The following is a 23244-nucleotide window of genomic DNA, read 5'->3' as shown; positions in this document are numbered from 1 at the left end:
TTTTAACACCAGTGGCCTTGGATAACACCCTGAAAAAAAAAGAGAAATTAAAGTATATCAGCTGGTAAGGAAACTATGGAAATTATCCACATGGAATATGGAAAGGATCTTAACTGGGATTAACTGTGGGAGTATAAAGGAAGGGTCAATCTTTGATATTGTTAAAAAGGTATAGCTAGTAGAAATTGATCACTAATTCAAAAGATAAGTGTTATTACAAATGATCCAGACGTTTGGATTCTGAGTTGCTGGATAGTAATATCACTTAGATGGAAAAGTGGGGAAAACACATTTATTCCAAAAAAAAAATTTTTTTGAAATCAGGCTGGGACTTCTAAACTCAAAAGACTTTCAAGTGAAAACAGTTGACAGTGCTGGTCCAGGAGGTGGGTAGAAATGAATTTTAAAGACCGTGGCACATAAATGATATTTGGAGTTATGGAAGAAGAGGTTACATCACCAATGGAAAAAAATACTTTAAAGAAAGTAGTTTAAGGTTCCTTAGGGTCCCCTGAGTGAGCAGGGGATTATGAATCAACAAAGGAAACTGGAAAGGTCAGTCAAAAAGGAGAAGCATAAATAGCAGAGTGCACTTTACAGTTTACAATGAACTCCCAGAAGGGTTTCACAGGTAGGCCTTATAATTTTGTACAAACTGGGAAAAAGTGGTTGTATGATTTATCCAAGGTCAAGAGAATAATTTATATGAGCTACCCAGATGTCAGATAACTTTTGGCTGAAAGTTCGATGTTCTTTCCTTCAGGGAATGTTATGTGTTATATAATAAGAGATATGTAAATATGCATTAATACACCAAAGTCAGAGCATAGCATTATTCCCCTATGAAATAATTCAGCATATCAGATTTAAAAATAAAGAAGATTTTTTTCTTGCCATCTATATGACTACTAAAATTATAATAACTTGTTTATGACATTGGCTATTTCTGTACGGTACGTGGGATTAGGCATAGCTTTGAATTTTTTCAGTGACAATAAAGAGATTCTAGATAGAATGGGACTTTGCTTAATTTGCTGAGTTCTCTGCTTTGAAACTGGTTTTCAGTGAACATATCCTAACTATTCTTCTGCCATTAATATTCAGGAAACTGGGAAATTCATTCCCAGGAGAAGTACTTTTCGGTAGTTTAATACTTATAGATAATTCTGTAAATTACTTTGGAAAATACATGTATGAGAATATGGATTGGAGAGATATCAGTAAGGCAAGAAAGCATTTCATTTTTCTGATAATATTTCTCTCTTCAATATCAAACAAATGAAATTGATCTGCCTTTGGTTCAATGTATGCTTTTTAGTATAGTATTAAACTGGTATTTTAAACGAATTGTGTTGCCTACCCCTATAGTAACATTTAGACAACCTTTTTTTTTTTTTTTGCATTTTCTGTAGTGTGAGCTCAGTCAGAAAAGGAAAAAGGTTTTCAGAACTCTGAGTCAACAGGCAACTCAGAGACATGCTCGTATCCTTGCCATGACTTTTAACTTCCTGATACCATCTCACTCGCAAGCCCAGCAACAGATAGATGAGGTTAGCAAGCACCAACTACATTAATCTCTTCAAGCCGATTTATTTTGACTATAAAACATCAGGTTCTACACTGGTCGACATTTTACTAAGTAATGTCAAGAAAATTAAGATTTTTCCAGATCACGTGGTGGAATTTTTTTAATTTTCTGAAAGAATGTGATTTCTATGCACAGGATCTAGGTGAGCTAGAGAGTTTCCAAGGTGTCAGATGAATGTTTCAGTATAGATCCAAAGTAAAAGATCAGCAATTATTGCATTAAGATGTTGTGTATTATATTCAGCTACCCCCCCCAAAAAAAAACAACTTCAGGGTTGTAAAACTGTAATAATCTACTGTATTATCTCCCATACCTTGCTAATAAATCAACCCAAATGAGATTTGAATAAATGAAGTAGAATCTCTGTGTGTGCATGCTGTGGGAAGCAAATGATTACAATTATAAGAACCGTAGAAGATTCCATTAGGTGTGATACTCAGCTACATAGTAATTATGTGAATGTTAGGGAGACTGGAGCTGTAGTAGCAGGAATTCAAAGAAGGCAAACTGTTTTGCTTTAAAAATGAATCAAAAGATTTTATTGAAACTATCAACAGAGAAATAGTTCAGTTAAGCTGAATGGAAATAAATTCACATTTTTCATACTTAAATTCACATCAATGGACACATGTATGTTATATGGAAAATTATGTAAACAACACATTTCCCCATTTTGCTATAATATTACTGACTTGTCTGAGTAGTGTCTAGCCAACTTTTCCATCAGTTGTGTTTTTTTTAAATAAAAATGCTGTCTTTTGATTTCCTAATTTTTATCAAAATATTTTCCAACATTTTATTCTTATATATTTCTCATACTTCTTACTATTTACCTTTAATGTGACTTCAATATAACTAATAGATTAAAAGAGGGTTGTGTGGTTTTCTTTTTGGATGTTTTCTCCAATAAAGTTTAGCAGTGAAGATAGTTACATGTGCAATTTTGGAAACAATTAATTATGAGCGCTGGGAGCTATTCAAAACACTTGAGGAGTTGGGTTGGGAAGAAGGGGAAGAAAGACAAAAAAACAATTATGCTGATAGTGGCTGGTAGGTGGCATAGAATAAGGGAAGAAGCTACTGGATTTGTTAGAAAACTTACTATCTGTTCCATGTGTGCTTCCAATAAGCCATCTGCCCTCGGAGAGGTCACCACACTTCTTTTTTGGTCTCCTTATCTACTTTAAGTCCCTTCCTATACTAGAATTTTATGATCTATTGCAAAGAAGTAACTATGTAGATAGGACATTATTGTATGAGTCACTTGTTTCACACATAGTTTAATTGGTGTTCTTTAATTGCATGATTTAGAGACAATTTAGTAACCACCAGTTTGGCATTGTAGTGTTGACTGCATGTGGAGAGTACACCAATAAATGATTACCTTGAGTTACAGCTTTACCTCCAAGAGTGTCTCATTAAATGGTGATTCTATCAACTGCTATTGAAAATAATGCTATGAGTTAAAGGGCCCCTTCCTAACAGATTACAAAATATGAATATGATAACAATATCGTTCAATGCTTGAGTTATTTCTCTCCTCTTGGAACAGATTGTTAGGCCATGTGCCTGTTAAGTATACTATAACACAGAAAATCAATTACTGGACCCTCCAGTATTACAGGGTGAAAAGCTACTAAACATTTCATCAGGAAATTGCGAAGGACAGCTGTAAAGTTCTTTATTGTTAGGAAGCCATCGTTACTGTAGTACTTACTAGGTATTTACCATCAGCTTGTAAAATCTACAGTGGCAAGCTTTACAGTACCTCGTTAACACTGAGCATTATTGAAACCATTTGGTGGAGGAGACAGCTAGAAGGTGATAATAAGAATAAAAGCCAAATGTTTCATGGGGAAGACTGCCTATGTCCTGTCTACTGTTGGCATCTGTCCAGGCTGCTGAAAAGAGAAAAAAAGTCTCCTGCCTCTAGTTTCTTTTTAGAGGCATGTCTTTCTTTCTTCCGCCTTTACCTCTGTTTAAAATGGAGACTAGCCATAGTCCGATCACATCTTCTTTTAAGGTATATTTGGAATGACTTGAAAGGTAGATGGTATTCAGATGATTATCCCTAGTGAAGTCCATCTCCACAGACAGGACATGGAACTGAAGGAGAGGGGGCCAAGGACACAGACGGTGCTGTCAGTGTACTTAGAATCTCGCTGTTAACTTCAGAGCAGGAGGACTCGGCCTTGGCAGCATCCCAGAACCGAACTGTGTTCCCCTGGTTGGTGTAAACCATTCCCTCCGTCTGTTTCCACCACCCGTACCACTGAAGTACCAACGAATCTGCAGTTGAGCTTTCCGTAGCGCTGTGCTGAGATGCCTACCATGGTGTTTCTAATCTTTGTCAATTTCTTTCCAGACAGAGCTTTTTGTACATGCCTTTAAGGATCAGCTGGTCAGAAGCGCTCTTTTAGCACTTTACACTGCCAGGCCAGGAGGCGTCCTGAACAAGCCACCCTCTCCTAAAAACAGTACGGAGGAGAGCTGTCCCCAAGACCCACCCCCGCCAATGAGGAGGCAGGACTCCATACCCCATCATTCAGACTACAATGAGGAAGAGTGGGTAAGTCTCTTCACATTGTTTGCCTCCCAATGTTCAGTCCTGAGAAGGAAAGCCAGAATGATAAGAATCTCTGCTTTTTATCAAAACAAAGTGGAAAGCAATCACAATATAAATTTTGGATATACAGGCCACATTTTTCCTTAGGGGCAAATTATAAATGGAAGTTTTATTCCTGATCACATTTTTTTGACATAAAAATTTATTTGCTGTCAAATAAATCATATATACATAACCAAGAATATGCCATCAAAGCAAAGATGTCACAATTGCAAGACTCTATGATGCTTTTTTTCTTATTTATTGCCAAGGTAATATGATCCATTAAAATTGTTTTTTAGAAAGAGTCAGAAATTATCCATAATGCACTACTTGAATGCAACAAGTATTTTCATTGTGGCAATCCAGTGTTTTATTTTTGGGCGTACTGTAGATATTATTAACATTTAAATGGCTGTGGACATAGAGATCTCTTAAATCCCTCTCATTCACGATTCTATGATTTAAAATATGTTGCTTCAGGTCCTCTAAAATTGGCAGAAGCATGGCCACATAAAAGCATCTGAAAAAAGAGCTAGTAAAGCCAGGTAAACAAAAGAAGCCAGGGTGGATTGGAACTCTAGTTGGGCAGAATAAGACTGGAGAAATGTGAGCGTGAGGGGGAACAGGGTGTTGGTATTCCTGAGTCAATACCTGTTAATTATCCAAGGTCTCTGTAAGTCCTATGCAGACACAGAAGGAAACTCTCAACAGTACCATGTTTTACCAAGAATATGTATGCTAGCTATATTCGATGGTAAACAGTTAACAATTGCTTTTCCTGCCACTCTAAAATTTAAAAATGCTCAGGGAGTAAATTATTTGAAAGGCCCAGATTTCTTAAGAAAAAATTGCTGTCTGAAGGACCATGAAGTGATGCCTGCTCTTTCTTCTGATAAAATTTCTATCACAGGAAAAACAGAGCCGGGTTCCAAGAGGTAAATGCTGAATAAGTATTTGTTGTTGCTGATTAAGATTGCATTTCTCTCAGTGAAGCATTTTCAAAAGAGCAAATCTAATATTTCTCCCTTTTACTTCACCTTCTTCTTCAATTTATTCACAGCTCCAAGGCGTTCGCACCTCTTAACCTCTCTGAAGTTCAATTTTCTCAATTGTAGAGTGAAAATAACAGCAGCTGTTCTGCTTAGCTCTTAGGGTGGTCGTGAGATAAATGATGTACCTGTGTGATAATGCTCCGTTACCTGGAGAGGCCTGGGCAAATGCATCGGGTTACTTTAGTATTATTGCTATATGTGTTCCTTTTCAGGATATGTAGATTATATTATGTTACTATCAGGATCAATACGATCCCTTGAGGTAAATGGAAAAAATCGATTTATCATAAAATGAGTATTATGAATTTTAAGAATTTGGGTAAATGCAAAAAAAGAATTTGTATTTCATTTCACCAAACATACAGTGTTCAACTTTTGACAAACAATCACTGTTTTATATTAAATCAAGTGAGAATTTTCGCATTGGGTGTCTTTTGTTTTCATAATTGTTACCTTACTGTGTTATGCAAACCCTCCCCACGCCTCACCTTCCTCCTGCTACACAAAATGTCCTTCTCCTTCCCTCCTTCCTTATTTCCTTTTCTTTAGGTAATTTTGAGACTTCTAAATCGTAGGTGTTCATGATGTGAAGGTAAGGAACACTAGGTCTTTTTAGGTCCTAGAGCTCAGAGTCTGGTTGTAGATAAAAACATGTTAAGAAATAGCTACAAAATGTTGTGACATTTTATACCAAGGATGGAGAGAGACAGATGGTAGAAGATAGGCTCTACTAATATGACGTCAGCTCAACATCTTATATACAGAACCCTCTAGTGATAGAAAACGATGGAAGAGTGTGGGAAACGTACAGTGAGTTGAGGAGGTTTACTGGGAACCAACAATGTTCATGTTCACGGGACGTTCTCCTGGTGTCCCACGCTATCTCCAAATGTCCACTTTTCATAAGGACACAGAGATGAACCACCCTCTCCACAGCCTTGCAAGACAAATGGCAGTTGCAGTGCACTGTGGGTTGTACACAGAATAAAGTAGGAGTCTGATAGTCATGGTGAAATTTCCAGAAATAATTCTTAAGATTAAAATGTGAGTAGAAATTAAACATTGCAGAAAGAGTATAAGTTGGCCTTTTAGATGTATTAACTGGCAGGGGGGAAGGGGGGAGAGAGGTGTTATTATTCTTTGTTTACTTGTTTTGTTTCAAAGGTGGTGAAAATTGGGCCTGTATATACTCCAAAAGCCATTTGAGAGTCAGAGAAGACTAATAGAGTAAGGAGAGAGGAGAATTAATTCTAGTACGTAGGTAGAAGTCCGAGGCAGAAGTGTTTTTTTTTTTTTTTTCCCCTGAGACTGCAGGGAGGATGTAAAGATGGACTTTACTTTTGTGAGAGTGGGTGGGGCTGGTGGGCTTATTTTTTGTTTATTTAAAATATTTTTCCAGTTTGATTTACATATAATTGACATATACCGTTGTATTAGTTTTAGGTATATAACATAATGATTTGATATATATTGGGAAATGATCACCACAATTAATTTAGTTAACATTCATCCCCTCACATGGTTACACATTTTTTTCTTGTGATGAGAACTTTTAAGATCTACTCTCTTAGCAACTTTAAATATACAATATAGTATTGTTAACTATAATCACAATGCTATATATTATATCCCAGAACTTACTTATCACTGGAAGTTTGTACCTTTTGACTCCCTTTACTCATTTTTCCCATCCTCCCACTTCTAGTAAACACCAATCTGTTCTCTGTTTCTATGTTTTGTTTTATCAGATTCCAGGTGAAATCATATGGTATTTGTCTTTCCCCATTTGTCTTATTTCACTTAGCATAATGCCCTCAAACTCCATCCATGTTGTTGCAAATGGCAGGATTTTCTTCTTTTTTATGGCTGAATAATATCCATTGTGTGTGGTGTGTGTGTATGTGTGCATATACATATGTGTGTAAATATATGTGTATATACACATATATGCATGTATATATACATGTATATACACATGTATATATACATATACATATGTATATATATCACATTTATATATATGTCTAATGTGATATATATATATATATATATATATATATATATATATATATATATCACATTTTCTTTATCTGTTCACCTTTCAATGGACACTTAGGTTTTTGGGTTTTTTTTTCCATATCTTTTCTATTGTGAAAATGTTGTAATAAATGTGGGGGTGCATGTATCTTTTTGAATTAGTATTTTTGTTTTCTTTGGATTAATACCCAGGATGGAATTGCTGGGTCATAAGGTAGTTCTATTTTCAGTTTTTTGAGGAACCTCTGTACTGTTTTCCATAGTGGCTGCATCAGTTTATGATCCTACCAACAGTGTGTGAGGGTTCTCTTTTTTCCACATCGTTGCCGACACCTGCTATCTCTTGTCTTTTTGAGGACAGCCATTCCAACTGGTGTGACATGATAGCTCATTGTGGTTTTGATTTGCATTTCCCTGGTGATTAGTGAGGTTGAGCACCTTTTCACATACCTGTTGACCATTTGTATGTCTTCTTTGCAAAAATGTTTATTCAGTTCCTCTACACATTTTTATTTTTTTCTATTGAGTTGTATGAGTTTTTTGTATATTAAATATAACCTGGATGGTTTCTTTTATCCTTAAAGTAGAATCATGTACAAAGAGAAAGGATCAGGGAGAATGGGCAGAGGAGAGTGATTAAAGTTTCAAATAGACATCAAAGAAAATGGGTGAAGGAGCTGATTCAATATTTGAAAAAATCAGGAAGAATTTCTGTCCTTGTGAAGGGCCGGCCAGCCAGGTCGCAGTAGGAGTCTGCAAGGTTATTGGCTCACCCTCCATCATTCTCTTGGGAATACTTTGGTAGTCTTGACACCAAGTCGTCCTGATTGTTTTCTTCTAGGTGATGCAGGAGTGTCTTCTCAGTTTCTCAGCTTTTCTTGGTTTCCTTCAAAGGCAAACAGAAATGTAATAATGAAGATCTGCATTTCTCACTTCATCTCCTGTCATATAATTCCCATATTTCCTCCAGAACCCACTGTTCTAGAAAGCATATAAATGCTTTGTCTAAATTTACAGTTATAAGGAAAATCTTTCCCAATCAGAAAAGTTACTTGTAACTCTCTCCTCCTAATATAATTTTACTGTATTTGCCAACAGTAACCAAGTTTGATTGTTACATAACATTCTTATTGATTATCCTTAGTAACTACTTTCTATTCAAAAGATTTTTTTTGTCAAGAGATGAAAATCCCTTTTAAAATTACAGAAAAAAAATTCACCAAAGTTATAACCATTTAACATTATTTTCAAAGCTTTATCTAACTTTTAAAAGTTGAGTAAATTCAAAGAAAATGTAGGTAATTGAAAATGCCTTTGGAGATTGTGCTTCAAATGAATTGGAAACATAATTTTGTTACCATTTTTTCAGTTAATTAGGCGTTAGAAAAGTTTCAGCACCGATTACAAGTCTAAGTCAACTTCCTGAAATAATTCAGTGTTTTAAATTAATCTAATTGGGTTTCTGTGATATCATATGAAAATATTCTCTGATCATTTAGATTGGTTTAGGTTTGCACATGCGATTACAAGCTCCAGTTAAAAATCTGTTTGTTTTATTTCATTTCCTACAATGACTATACTTTTAACAATTGCCTAATGTTAACAATTGCATGTAGCTTTTTATAATAAATATTGGGAAAGTAAATGTATGTTAGTAAATTACTCTTGAATTCTACTCTGCTGATACATGTAAAAATCTTTCATTTTGAGGTCACAAGAAAGAATATTAATTCTAAATCAGTGTAAAGCATTCCTCTTTTAAACTTGTTTTGTTGTAAAACTGATGACATGAATCTACACAATAATTATCTAGTCACTATGGAAGAGATTGAAACTCAAATGATCACTGACAAAAAAAGTCTGTTATTTGCTGAATTTTACTTATTAAATGATCGAGTTATTTAAAGGTTGATTTTTCTGAAAAGTTAATAAACAATTAAATTTCAAAGGAATATTGGGATTTTATGATAATCTGAGCATAGGAATAGGCTAATATAGCATTTTTCATCTTTTAGCTGGTAAAGATTACATATTGCTTTTTTTTTCTCTACATTTCTATAGCAGATGCTTCCAACAGCTGGGATTCCAAGATTAGTTTGTTCCCAACTATGAAAGCATGTTATCCAACCAAAGTATTAAGTTGACCCAGTTTTTGTGGCTTCCAGTAATTAAACTGTTCTCTAGAACAGTGGGATCGAATTTTAAATTGTATTTTCCATTCTTAAGGGAGGAGGACATTTGCTATGCCTTATTAAGGTAAAATGCATTTATGTCATATAAAAAATAGATGATCCACAATAATCCATAATGATTTTTCAATAATTTTATAAATTAGAGAAACAATAGCACAAATTTACAGCAATATTTATGTCAGACATCCTGTTACTAAAGTCCACATATAATATGAACAAAATGAGGTTCCTCCATACGTTGATATTCCCAAAGATTGCATTTTGGAATATATTTACATGAACCCCTTTCTGATGTATTCTTTGTCAACATCTCACTGTTCTCTTGGCACTACACCTTTCTCTAATGATGTCTAGAACAAATAGGAGTGCTTAATATTGACAGGAGTATTGATAGAGCCATTTATATCACCATAATTGGTAGCAGTGAGCAGAGACAGTTACAAAATATTACTAACTGTTGACGATAAAAGATATTTGCCAGATAACTCCACAGGCAATCTGCAGTGATCCGTATTCTCAACATCCTTGCCAGCTTCTGTCTCCATCTCAGACCTTACCTATAGGGAAAATTGTTCAGGCCGTGGATAATGCAGAAGGACCTGTGCAAATTGACATTCAGTTCAGTTATGTGAAACCATTGACCTGATCTTAAGAAGGAAATAAATTATTCTCATTTTTGGGGGGTAATTGTCACAGACAACTCAATCCTAACCTACAATTTAACTTTCCTAAAGCAACACCTTATATCTTAGTTACCTAAATGAGTAAAATGTCCACTAGCTATGGCCATTTATTTCAAAATTTTATATGATAGATAGATGCATGGATGGATAGATAGATAGATAGATAGATAGATGATAGATAGATAGATAGATAGATAGATAGATAGATAGATAGATAGACAGATAGAAAGATAGATAATGTAATATATATATATATATGCATTTAGCTCCAAAACATTTTGTGTATTAAAGCATTATTCTTGCATTCCATGATCACTCAGCCGCATGAACACTGAATTGCAATCAGTTGTTTATAGATCTGTTTCTTTCGTGTGTTCATAAGCTTTATAATTTCCTAAAGGGAAAAGACAAGGCCATGTTTACTATTGTATCTCCACAGTTAGCAGAGTACCTTCACATCAAAAGGTGCTCAATACTCGTTTGTAGAATATATTAATGACTTTGAAATTTGCCCTCAGATTATTGTCTGTACTTACCTTTCTACTTGAAACATAGAGTATTTAAATTTAATATATCTCTGTACTAGGTGAGATGTACCTTTTCCCCCACTAGAATTCATGAATTCTTTTGAGGATTTTGTTTCTCTCTTCCAGTCAAAGGTACCATTATATCACTTCCTCCTTAGTGCATATTTACCAGGGCCATAATCCACTTTGTGGTAACTATTCAAGTCATCTGCAGAATATCTCCATAGAAAGTGGTAAAAGTCAAGGATGGACACAGAACTCACAGATGACCAAAGTTAAGGAGATGGTGAGTTGAGGCCTCCAGAAGCTTCCAGAAACCCAATGCTGGTAATTTTAGCTCCATTTGATTATTCATGTGCCAATTACAAAGGTCCTAGTTACAAAGAAATAATTTTAGATTTTTCTCATCAAATATGAGTTGTAAGCAACTATTTATCCCTTGTCCCAGCCTTTTTCTTTTTTATCGCTAAGTTGTGTGAATTTGTTAATCTTATAATGAAGAGAGGACATTGAAAGCACCTATTCTCCCCATCAGGAAGGGCAGGCAAAGACAGAGAGAATTAGGCCAGTTCCCTAAATGGCAGCTGACTGTGTTCTATCATCTGTTTTTTTTGATGGATGAGAACATTCCTGAACTTCTCCAGTCCATTTCACCGAAGAAAAATGTGCTTTGAATACTTATTTGATATTAAAGTCTACAAAAGGTGATTAAGCAAAGTTCATGGCTGCCCATTAAAATGCACAAATGTTCTATTAAAGAAGAGAAACCCCAAATGAGATCTTTATGTGCATGCATATTCATGAAATCCTGCCAATTTCTCGTTTTCCCCACATGCAGTTTATACATTCACCTTCAGTCCCGTTTTTTTTTATAATAGTACCTAACGCAGTGTTTCATCTATCTCAGTTCCAGGTATTTTTTTTCAGAGTGAATGTAGGAATAAGTGAATGGATAGATCTGCTGAATCAGTAGTTCATCCTTCAACTCAAACCAGTGTTTTTCACAGACATGTTTTATTTTTATTAATGTGATGGTGATTTTCCTGTACTTTTAAATTGGATACCATCAGCTCCTTGGATACTTTCCCGAGTCTTACGATGCCTGTGTCAATGTCAGCTATTTGGATGTGTCTGTATGTAATAAAAATGCAAACTTGCACACACACACTTTAGATATCTATGATTACATTTAGATGAAGTGTCCTTAAACTTGAATACATTCTAATGTGAATAGTGAGACATTCTAGGCAGAAATTTTAAATCCCCAAAATTTAATGAATTGTTGAAAGAAATGTTGAAATATATACAGGCAGACTATTGATATATCAGGGTATATTCAGTTTTTTAAAAATTTATCAATCCTGGAAATTGGTTGTATGTAGCAGGCTAACTAATAACATCATATAATTCACCCAGTTGTGCAACTATCTAATGGTGTACAGATAACATCCAATTACCAATTACCAATTCAAAATTGAAAGCCTTAGTCTGTCAGTGGAATTTTTTTACTTGTTATTAAACAAACTGCTTTATTTAACATTTCCACTGAAGTGAAAGCTTTAGCATGATGTGGCATTTATTAGGGTGAACTCAGCCATTCAGAGTATGAGCTTAGTTCTCACTTTAATTCAAGAAGCATGTGGCAATCATTGTATCTTAATTTCTTTTTACTCTTCAGTATCAGGTTATTCAAACCATCCACAGATGTTAATTAAACGTTCATGTTGCACAGCAATGCTATAGGTACTTGGGGAAGAACACATTAAAGATATAATATGGATCCTGACCTCAACAGCCATAGCATTCAATTCAAGTGAATGGCCAGCACTCATAAAACAAGAAGAGGTAATGAGAGAGATTCCCAGAATGAAGCTGGTTGTGTGATAGTCATTAAAAATGCCAAAAAGATTCAGATGGAAGTTATATGAAGGGTAGCAAAGATGAAAAAAAAAAGCCCTTCTTTCTTTAATTCATTCATTCATTCATTCACTCATTTATGCTTTTATTTATCACCTGCTGAGTATTAGGACCTGAGAATAAAAGGATTAATATATATAGTAGTCATTCGCCTCATAGAACCCACTTTAGAAAGGAAAAATGTGTTAGGCAGAGGGAAGTAGTATGAACTGTTTGTAGAGATGGTGAGAATTGAAGGGGTGAGGTTTTGGATTGATGGAGGAGGAGGGGGAAGGCATTCTAAGACTAAAGAGCAGCATGTGTCAAGGTACAAATATTAGGAGATGGACCTGGGTGAAGTTTTCATTTTGAAGACTAACGAGAAATAAGGAGAATTATCTAGGACGACCCAAGCATAGGCTTGCCTCTGGGCTGAGAGAAGAGTAGGTGCTTGCTGAAGTACTGGCCTGCTTTGGATCAGAGGACTGATAACATGAGCACGTTGATCGATGAAGATAAATGTGGCAGTCCTGTGTAGACCTGTTTGTGTCATAGCTGATATATCAGTCTGGGCAAGATCCAAACCAGGAGAATACAGAGAGGTCAATTCTGGAGAAACGCTAGCTGATGATCTGAATCTACTTGTGTGTCCAGGGACTGAATTTCAGGGTAAGGCCAGCAGTCTGGCTACTGGGAAAGGAAGGTCAGGGATTTTTACCTGAGTACATAGGTGAAGTTAAACAGGAAGATCAATAGGAAGCAGAGGTTGGGGAAACCTCACTTAATTCGGATGGATGTCACAGTCTGGCTATTTTTAGTGGACATGATGTGTGTGTGTGTGTGTGTGCAGATGTGTGTGTATTATGTAGCTTGGGCCATGCATGTGCCAGTTGGTGCCACAGAGTATTTTAAGTACAACTTCTTTCATCTAACAGTCTGGGTAAAGTTAGGTTTGCAATATTGAACTAGGCCAGTATAGTGCAAATTGCGCTCAGTCTACTCAAGGATAAACTGAAGCTTCTTTATAAAGATGGCAGTTGGCCTTGTTAATTCAGCAGCTGTATCTAATCAAAAGTCCTCAGAAATTGGCAATGACAAGTGGGAAATTGTACATGGAGCTATAGATAAAGACAGGGCTACTTTGGATCCCCCGCCCCCCCATATCAGCTCCGGTTTAGTCTTCTCATTCTTGCTAATCAAAAATTGGCCCTAGAAAAATTGATCTGCTAAGCAACGCTGAACTTTTTTTTTTTTTTTTAGCAAGTTAACTGCTGATTCAAAAGAGTTGGGATTTGTCTTAATGCTACCAAGATCATAAATGTGTGGCGTGCTGAGTAAGCACCATGGCCCCTGCCCTCATGGATCACTCTGCCACGTGTAATTTCCTCTTGGCTACTCACTGCTACATCCATCACGTTTTTGCATCCATTGCTACTGAACTTGACCTGCGTGTTAGCTTAGGTCCTAACCCAGAAATAAATGTGGACCAAGATCAGCACCTGAGTCACAATGGAATGAAAATTGCTGCTAGGTCCCCCTCATTGCCAAGAGTTTGTAACTACTTCACTTCTAAGAAGTTGGGTTGTCTGAAGCCTCCATTAAAGTCAAGGACACCAGTTGGGCTCCATTTAATAAAGGAGCCTACCCACCGATGTTCCATTATTTCCTTCATACAGCAGGGGACATAGTAGAATAATGGCTGCTATTTTAAGGGGAAAAGACCTAGCAAGCTGTTATTCTGACAGGTTGTTGTCATTTACTGTTGTCTTTTGTTTCTAAACCTCTCCTGTGGCTGAGGAGCTAAACTGCGTCCTGGAGGCCTGGAAGGGGAAGGGTTTGGAAGCCCCAGGTACTGCTGCGGCATTCTTATGTTTCCATTCTCTTCTCCCTACCAACCAGCCTTTCCTCTTGATGGGAAGAGCCTAAAATACATTGTATGATTTTCGTTATGGAAGAAAGTGGAGTAGGCCCCAGCTATAGAAGCAATCTAAGCAAAAAGAATTTACCCCGTGAACCAACCCAGTGAGTAATAATCTTCAGAACAGGATTGTTTTTGCTGGTTGTTTTCCTTTGTGTATATGTTTTCACAGAGCTCATACAGAAAGTGGCTAATTTAGGAGAGAAATCCGATATTCAAAACTCCTCTTCAAGAATCTTACCCACCCATTTTTAGCCTCCCGGTTCCAAAATAATTATCTTGTACCCCACTCTCCTGGGAATTGACTTATCATCTCTCCTCCCTGTTTTATATCCCGGTCACATGAATGGATTTTGGGCCTTGATACTGACACTGTCCTCTATTAATGTTGGCCACTAATGTCCCTTGACCCTTTAACCAAGTGGTTGCTCCATTCCTGGTTATACGACATTCTTTCTTTCAGACTTAAGAGTACATGTGACCACCCCATTTTTTGTGCAGAGAGACTGCCATTGGGCTCATTTTCAAGTCTTAGATAACTGAAACCGAATCTTGCTCCTGTGAGGTGACACACACTTCTCCCTGACCCCTCCTGGGCGTCCTCTCCTCACCTACCTTTGTCTAGCTTGTCCCTGGAGTTCTGCTAATTTCACAAAGAGGAATTCCCTGCTGTGTGCCACAGTTTCATGGGAAATCGTAGGGGAAGAATCAAGTCTTTGCAGTCAAATGGAACTTCTAGTCTAGTTACAACGTCTTAATATCAAATGTTATTCACCATCTTTTACCTGATCTCTCCTCATCTTTAAAACCGAATCAGGAAAACTAAACATGTCTGATGGTGTTTGAGGTTGAGCTAGCTAGTGTTCGTATGCCAGGTGATATAAAAGCAGTCTTCATCTGTCTCTGCTTGGAGTCCTCTCTCTCCTCTTCCCTCCTTTGCTCCCTCCCCTCTCTCTGCCTTTCTTTCAGGCCATGCACACTATAGTGAGGACACGGCTCCCAAGTAACTCATAGGCTAGTATTAGAGAGAGAAGTGCAAATCAAATTGATAACTTTAATTTACTTTGTGGATGCCATAACAGAGAAGGAAACATGACCAGAAAAGTTCAGTGTTCTCACCACCAGCTAGTGAGGATCGCCTCCCCAAAAGATAAAGAGTAAGATGAGTCTGCTCAGGGTCGGCTGTTGAGTGTGCCTTCAATAAAACATTTGATTATGTATGCATTGCATATTAGTATTGCATAATAAACTGCTCAATTTCTAACCCCCAACACCCTCCCAGCTCGTGTCCTCTAAGCATTTAATGAGTTAAATGTCGTTCTGCTGTTTACCACATAACCTCTTACTATATGGTTGTTGGTCTTCATCAATGAATGTGCTTTACTCATGCCAATAAAGATCTCTCTACTGGCTGCAAAGGTTACTTTTTCTATCAGTGGAATCCTATAAATTGAGGTATATGTAAAGGAAGAAGTATAATATATAGGTATAGAATGTAAAATTATCCATTTAAATAACCTTCTGTGCAGGCTCCTCAGAGATATGATTGAGATCAGTTGATAGATTCCTTATAGTCCTTTACCTATGAAAGGCAACATGCAATACTGCTTTTTTCTAATCAAAGTACAAAATTTCTCTCAACATGAGCAACAGACAGTTGAAAATTTACGTCGTATGAACCTAATCTGGAAAATTAAGCGCAATCAATCCACTCCCACCCCTTACCCCCACCCAAATAGCAGAGTTTATTCCCATTGGCTGGAGACCATACTTTAAGACTAGTCAAATTCATAGACACAGAAAGGAGAATGATGGTTGCCAGGGGCTGAGGGAGGGAAGAATGGGGAGTTCATGTTTAAATGGTACACAGTTTCAGTTGGGGAAGATGAAAACGTTCTGGAGATGGATGGTGGTGATGGGTCCACAACAATGAATATACTTAATGCCATTGAACTAACTGTACACTTAAAAACGGTTAAAATGGCTAAGCTTAGGTTATGTATATGTTATCTCAGCAAAAAGGAAAAGAAAAATTTCGAGTGCAAGTGGTGGCCAGTCTTTAAAAATATTGGTGTGTCTTCGCTTTCTTGCTACTGATAAGGAAAATAGATATATCCAGTTTAAAATTTCACACTTTAAGCTCAATTATGGATTCATAGTATATGGTAATTCATCATTGCTTTATGGCAGAGAAAATAATTAACTAAATAAAAAGATTCTGAACACTTAAATTTTGCTTTATTAAGAGAAAATAGATTTCTTGTATAGCCATCATCTGGCCAAATTAATGGAAGTAATAAACCTAGTCACTCAGTCTGCCTCCTTAGGATTGTTCCTCTCCCTGCTTCTCTGAAATGGGTTTATCAGCTTCTGCCTTATCCTGTTTGTACAATAAGAATGTGTAGTGATGCTCATGCTCTTTGCAGGACAGAGTGTGGGCCAACGTGGGGAAGAGCCTGAACTGCGTCATTGCCATGGTGGACAAACTGATTGACAGGGATGGCGCCAGTGACGGCAGCAGTGGCAGCAGCAGAGATGGAGAAAAGGAGCCTTCTGTGGTGGACTCCGTTATATCTCATCCAAGGGGTAAGGAATCTTTTTTTCCTCCAATCATTGATTTAGTAAACAAAATGAGAAAGTCATGATAAAATGAGATAGAAAAAGAGGAGTCAATAGTGCCTTTGATGAAAGTGCTGATAGCATGCTTTTCCACCGCTCTGGCTTGGATGATGGAAGGCTATTTATCAAATTGCATCTCAGTTGTGTTTTCAGAACTGCTTGCAATGCTCTTTTTTTTTCTTTTGCTACATAACAACCTTCTTGAAAGAAGAACAGTGTTTTCTTTTAAAGAGTCTGACATAGTTTAATCTACTTTTACGCATTCCTCCAAAATTTTATTAGGAAGAAAAACAAGCATCTGCTCTTATAAGTCTTATAAACTAAGGGATATCAGAACACAGTATCTCATAATGGTTCCTGAAAAGAATGCAATATGATAAAATGCTTTTTGCCTTATTCTGAGGAATATTTTTGAGAATTATCTAAAAAACATATAAGATTTGATTTCATATAAGAAGAATATGTTTGTGCATTATTCCAAAGACATATTGGTAAGTCTAGATTTTTATGGATCCATGTATACACACACATATACACTCATGCATATATGTGTATACACTTGTGGGTATATATGTGTGTGTGTGTGTGTGTGTGTGTGTGTGTGTGTGTGTCTATAGATAGACAGATATATAATAGATACTTTCAAATATATGGCTTATAGCTTTGGCCAAGACATGGAAACAACCAAAATGTCCTTCGATAGATGAATGGATAAAGAAGTTGTGGTATATATACACCATGGAATACTATTCGGCGGTAAGAAAAGATGATATAGGAACATTTGTGACAACATGGATGGATCTTGAGAATATAATTCTAAGCAAAATAAGTCAGAGAGAAAAAGCAGAGAACCCTATGATTTCACTGATATGTGGTATATAAACCAAAAACAACAAAAGAACAAGACAAACAAATGAGAAAGAAAAACTCATAGACACAGACAATAGTTTAGTGGTTACCAGAGTGTTAGGGGGTTGGGGGGAGGGAGATGAGGGTAAGGGGGATCAAATATATGGTGATGGAAGGAGAACTGAGTCTGGGTGGTGAACACACAATGGGATTTATAGATGATGTAATACAGAATTGTACACCTGAAATCTATGTAATTTCACTAACAATTGTTACCCCAATAAATTAAAAAAATTTAAAAAAGATAAAATTAAACTATAACTTGAACAATAAAATTATTAAATAAAGCAAATAAATGATTATCAAAAAATATATATATGGCTTATTACAAGATTGACTAGCAAATATAATCAAAATTTTTAACTATGTTTTTTTATAATGGCTTTTTTTGTTGTTGTTAATTTGTTAAATCTCAACAACAAAAACCAAGATGGATATCTGTATTTTTTATGATAGTAAGAACTGCTGTTAGAGTTTCCCCAAACCTTTTGCTAGATATCTTAAGTCTTCAGAGAAAATAAACAGTGTCGCTCTATCCTCTTCTGAAATCTGATTTTCCTTTTACTTTAAGAAAATGAATCATAAGAAAATATGAATATTTATAAAATTGAATTTGTGTTTTTCCAATTTATTTTCCTGATTTTTTCATTACTCACATTTTCATCAGGAATTTAATTATGTAAAACATCAATCTTTCATCACTTAACAGTGGAACCATTTCTAAATCATTTTGGAAACTATGGCTTTCTAAAGTTTTCTTACTGTAAGTGGTCCTCATCTTCTACAGCACATTCACATACGTGGAAAGTTTACACTAATGTTCTTTATGTTCACACATACTTGGTCTAAGTGTATATGGGAATTTTCTTTTTTAATAATATCAGTTTTATTAGGTAATGTATCTAGTCCAGTTTCATAACTTTACATGAATCAAAATGAAAGCTTGACATGACATATGTCATAAAGAAAATCATATAGTTCTATTTTCTTTAATTGAACATTGACTATCAAGTATAAGCCAGACATTATCTGCAAAATGATGTAAGGAAGCAGAATCCATTTTAATGACTTGTTTTGTTCATTGAGATGTTTTCAAATATTTTTTAGCAGAAATTAGATAAGGGATACTAGATTTTGGAAATTAGATAAGGGATACTAGATTTTGGATACTACACATTTTTTTATTTGTTTTGATGTTCCCAAAACTTCTCTTTGATGAAAACAGAATTCTAAAATATTTGAAATTATATATTTTATTCATATCTTGTGTTTTATCTGAAGATTGTATCTGTGTGACCAAAATTACATTTTAAAAAGTAAAAATATTTGGCAGATAAATAATCTAAGATTAGATGAATCACTTTTATTTGAATGTGAGGCAGTGTTTGGATAGAGTCTAAAACCAGATAGAAGTTGCTGCCAATGTAGAATTCACAACTAGATCGGCTTTGTAGATGGTTAGAGTCAGATTAATTACAACATAAAGCCCTCTAATTGATTTTATAATTTTTATTTTATTATCCATGTCTATTTCACCCATTTGTCTGTGGGGTGTGTGTGTGTGTGTGTGTGTGTGTGTGTGTGTGTGTTTGTTTGTTATAAACATTTTTAGGTGATAAGATGCTATTTAAATAGGTAAAATAAAATATATACTTTGCTCAGTAATTATTTAACATAATAAATATTGTCAAATAATATCAAAGTTTAAACATTTTATGTGTTCGACAATTGCATATTGAGTGCATATTTTGAAGAGGATATTGGTACGTGAAAGAGATGCTTAACATATATAAGTAGATGTTTTACAAATGAATCTGTGCTCAAATATACTTAAATACCTATATATGGTATTATTACCTGTTACAGTATTACCTATTTAATAATATTACCTATTATATGGTATTAAATATCTATATATGGCTACTGCATCCATACACTTAACATACTTATAAGTACGTTGGAGTGAGATTGATTAACTCAATTATTGAATAAAAATTTATTATTTAATAAAAAAATAATACTTTATAGAATAACATTTTTTTCTTCCTCTTTAATTAGGAAAAAGAACACTTTAAGTTTCTACCCTGACTTTTGTCAGATAAAGCAATTTGGTAGAGAAATAAATAGTGGCATTTTGAACTAATATAAAGTAAATGAGTTACCTAAAGTCATATATTTACTTACACTAACTTCCAAACTATTTCAGATAAAAGTATTTGGGATATACATTCACTGATGTGTGCCCAATTTACTGTATTTAAATTTTTTTTTGTTTATTGGGGTGACAATTGTTAGTAAAATTACATAGATATCAGGTGTACAATTCTGTAATACATCATCTATAAATCCCATTGTGTTCACTACCCAGAGTCAGTTCTCCTTCCATCACCATATATTTGATCCTCCTTACCCTCATCTCCCACCCTCCACCCCTCTTACCCTCTGGTAACCACTAAACTATTTTTATTAGAAAAATAATGATTTAGAAAATTTGCAAAGAAAAATAAGATTATGTTTGATTTTTATTTTCTTATTTCAATCAGACATAATCATTTTGAACATTTTGTATGTTTATAAACACACACACACACACACAAAGTACCAATCTGGAGTCCACATTGTAAGTACAGATGTACTTCTTGCTATCCTGCACATCATTATATTCTGAATATTTCCTGATAAACAGTCTCTTGGTATGAGATTATAGTGACTGTGCACTAATTTATCAAAAGAGAAACCACTATTTTATTTATATTTAATTCAGTGTTGCAATTAACACATAAGCATCTTTGAATATCTAAGTTTTTAACTATATCTCAGCTATCTTCCCCTAAGTTGGATTGCAGAAATAGAATTATTTTATAAGAAAGAGTTATCTCTTCTCTCCCATGTATTTATTTATACAATTGTTTGTTTATATCAGTGTGGGCTCATGAATACTTACTTTCTTGTTTGGTTTATGATTGATACTTTTATTTATTTATTCCCTCCCTCCCTCCCTCTTTTCTTCCCTCCCTCTCTTCTTTCTCTCTTTCTCTTTCTCTCTTTCTCTCTTTCTGTCTTTCTGTCTTTCTCCCTTACTTATTTTCTTACTTTTTTTTTACTCCTTTATCCTCTGACACCATGAAATATTCTAGGCTCATCTGTATTTTCCCTGCCCCTTGCCCTAGGTACAATCCTTTTCAAGGAACCTGGTTTCTTCTTTTACAGAACAGCATTTAAAAACTAACCTTTGAGTCAGTAGGAATATTTTGATGGTTCTTTTTGACAATAGGTACTCTTACCATCAGTATCTACAAGCACCCTTTTAATTGCAGTCTTTCCAGCCATAAAGATTTTCACTGATTTCATGCTACTTTTGATGAAAAATGTCATATTGTAATTTCTGGTTATTTGTGAAGGTTGACATTCTATAACCTAATACTGTATTTCAAAATATTATTTGTGATAATAAAATTCATTTCTCCAATAGCCCCAAATTTATCCCCAGACCATAGGTGGGGTGGGAAAGCCATTTCATCTTTTCTTTTTGTCATTAATTAATGAATTGAGTCAGTGAATTCTTTGAGTCATCTAGAATTTATTGGAATGCATGCTGTGGTAAATACTGATTGACATTTGTTACCATTTTTTATTAGTGATTCCTCTCCTTATGTTCTATTGGCTTTGTTTAATTTTGTTTTTTTCTTTACATATTAAGTCCTTCAGGTATTTTTATTCAATTTCTGGAATTTTGATTCTGTTCATTTGTGTTTTATATTGAGACACATTTTGAAATCTCATAGGGTAAATCAACCCTTGGACAATCAGTTTTTCTTTCTTCATCACCATCGTTGACCTTTACATTTTAGCTGTGATCTATGTTTCTTTTGCTGGTATATATCTAACATTGTTTAAATAGATGGTCTTCTGAATTGTCACTACCTTTATCCATATTTTGTGTTCCTCTATAACCTGCAGATATTTTTTTTCTTTTCAGGCTTCAGATTTTCCTTTTACAGGGTATTTAATAATGTTTGAAGTCTGTAGTTTTGAAGGATTTTTGTTTGTTTGTCTTAGGTCCAGGGTTTTACAATATATCTTATTTCATACATTTATTTTCAGGATTACTACAATAGTGCTGAGAGAGGTGAAACCTTCTCCACTGTACTGAACTCAAATAATAGAATAACTGTTCCAAATATTCATGGCTTATACATACTTACATTTTCTTAATGAACAAGATTGTCCTTCTGTTTTCCATACACTTAAACATACTTACAAGCACCTACTCTGTGTATAGTACGCATGCCTTCAACTTCATAATAAACGGAGGACTCAAAGATAAAATCAGCAAATGTTAGAATCTTAGATTTTGATGTGCTCTTAAATATTATATAATTAAACCTCCTAAATTATGTTAAGAAGCTTACCTCCAGGATCTCTGCCACTTTTCTCCCAACCTGTGTTACTCATCTCTGCTGATAGAAAACCATTTTTATTTTCTAGAGTGGCATACTCCAGATGTTGATCTCAATATGTTTCATTTAATTTCACCCACTGGCCCAGATCCAGTCCTTTGGCACAAACAGAAAAATTTTACTTTTCTTTTTCCACATTATAGCCTAGCATATCTGAAAGCAATCATCATGCCCTTAATGAACTGCCACATTTAGGGTCATTTTTCAAAGAAGTAGCATCCAATGCAGAGTAACACAGGAGGACCACCTCCTTCTCTTTAGATGCTATTCTTCTCTTAATGATATCTAACTTCACAGTAGCTGCTTTGACAGACACATACTATTATGAACTCCACCGATAGCCATAATCCGTGTTAAATTTGGCCTATCCTTCAGGCTTCTCAAAATGCAAGTGATATTTAAACACTGTGTGTTAGACATTGTGAAACATTAGGGGCACAAGGAGATTAAGACACAGTCTATCTCAATTCTACACAAATGATTGATGTCTAAGCCCATTACTGCAGTATAATACACTTGCGAGTACACGCTAATAAATACTTTTTCATCCATCACATCTACTGTGCTACCCAAGTTTATTTTATTCACATTTTTTGAATATTTCCTCTCCATCCACAGAAGTAATGGATAAAAATGATGGGAATACGGAGATACCTACAAATCCTTGAGGCACATCACTAAAAAGCTGTATGCATTGAAATACACTTGTTAATCACTGCTCTTTGAGAATATGTGTTCAACCAGCTATATATTCA

General features: G+C 35.2%; 1 protein-coding gene across 5 annotated transcripts in view; it reads left to right on the top strand.

The window, feature by feature from the left end:
- INPP4B (inositol polyphosphate-4-phosphatase type II B) overlaps positions 1 to 23244 on the top strand; it is a 574953-nt gene that overhangs the window by 480598 nt on the left and 71111 nt on the right. For all 5 annotated transcript variants that reach the window (XM_081077545.1, XM_081077547.1, XM_081077546.1 and 2 more), the window contains 2 exons: positions 3954 to 4157; positions 16928 to 17087. In XM_081077545.1, coding sequence (XP_080933671.1) covers positions 3954 to 4157; positions 16928 to 17087 — 364 coding nt within the window. The remainder of the gene's footprint in view (positions 1 to 3953; positions 4158 to 16927; positions 17088 to 23244) is intronic.

This window comes from Rhinolophus hipposideros, assembly GCF_964194185.1.
Source record: "Rhinolophus hipposideros genome assembly, chromosome: 16".
Taxonomy (NCBI): domain Eukaryota; kingdom Metazoa; phylum Chordata; class Mammalia; order Chiroptera; family Rhinolophidae; genus Rhinolophus; species Rhinolophus hipposideros.
This window is presented reverse-complemented; position numbering and strand designations above follow the sequence as displayed.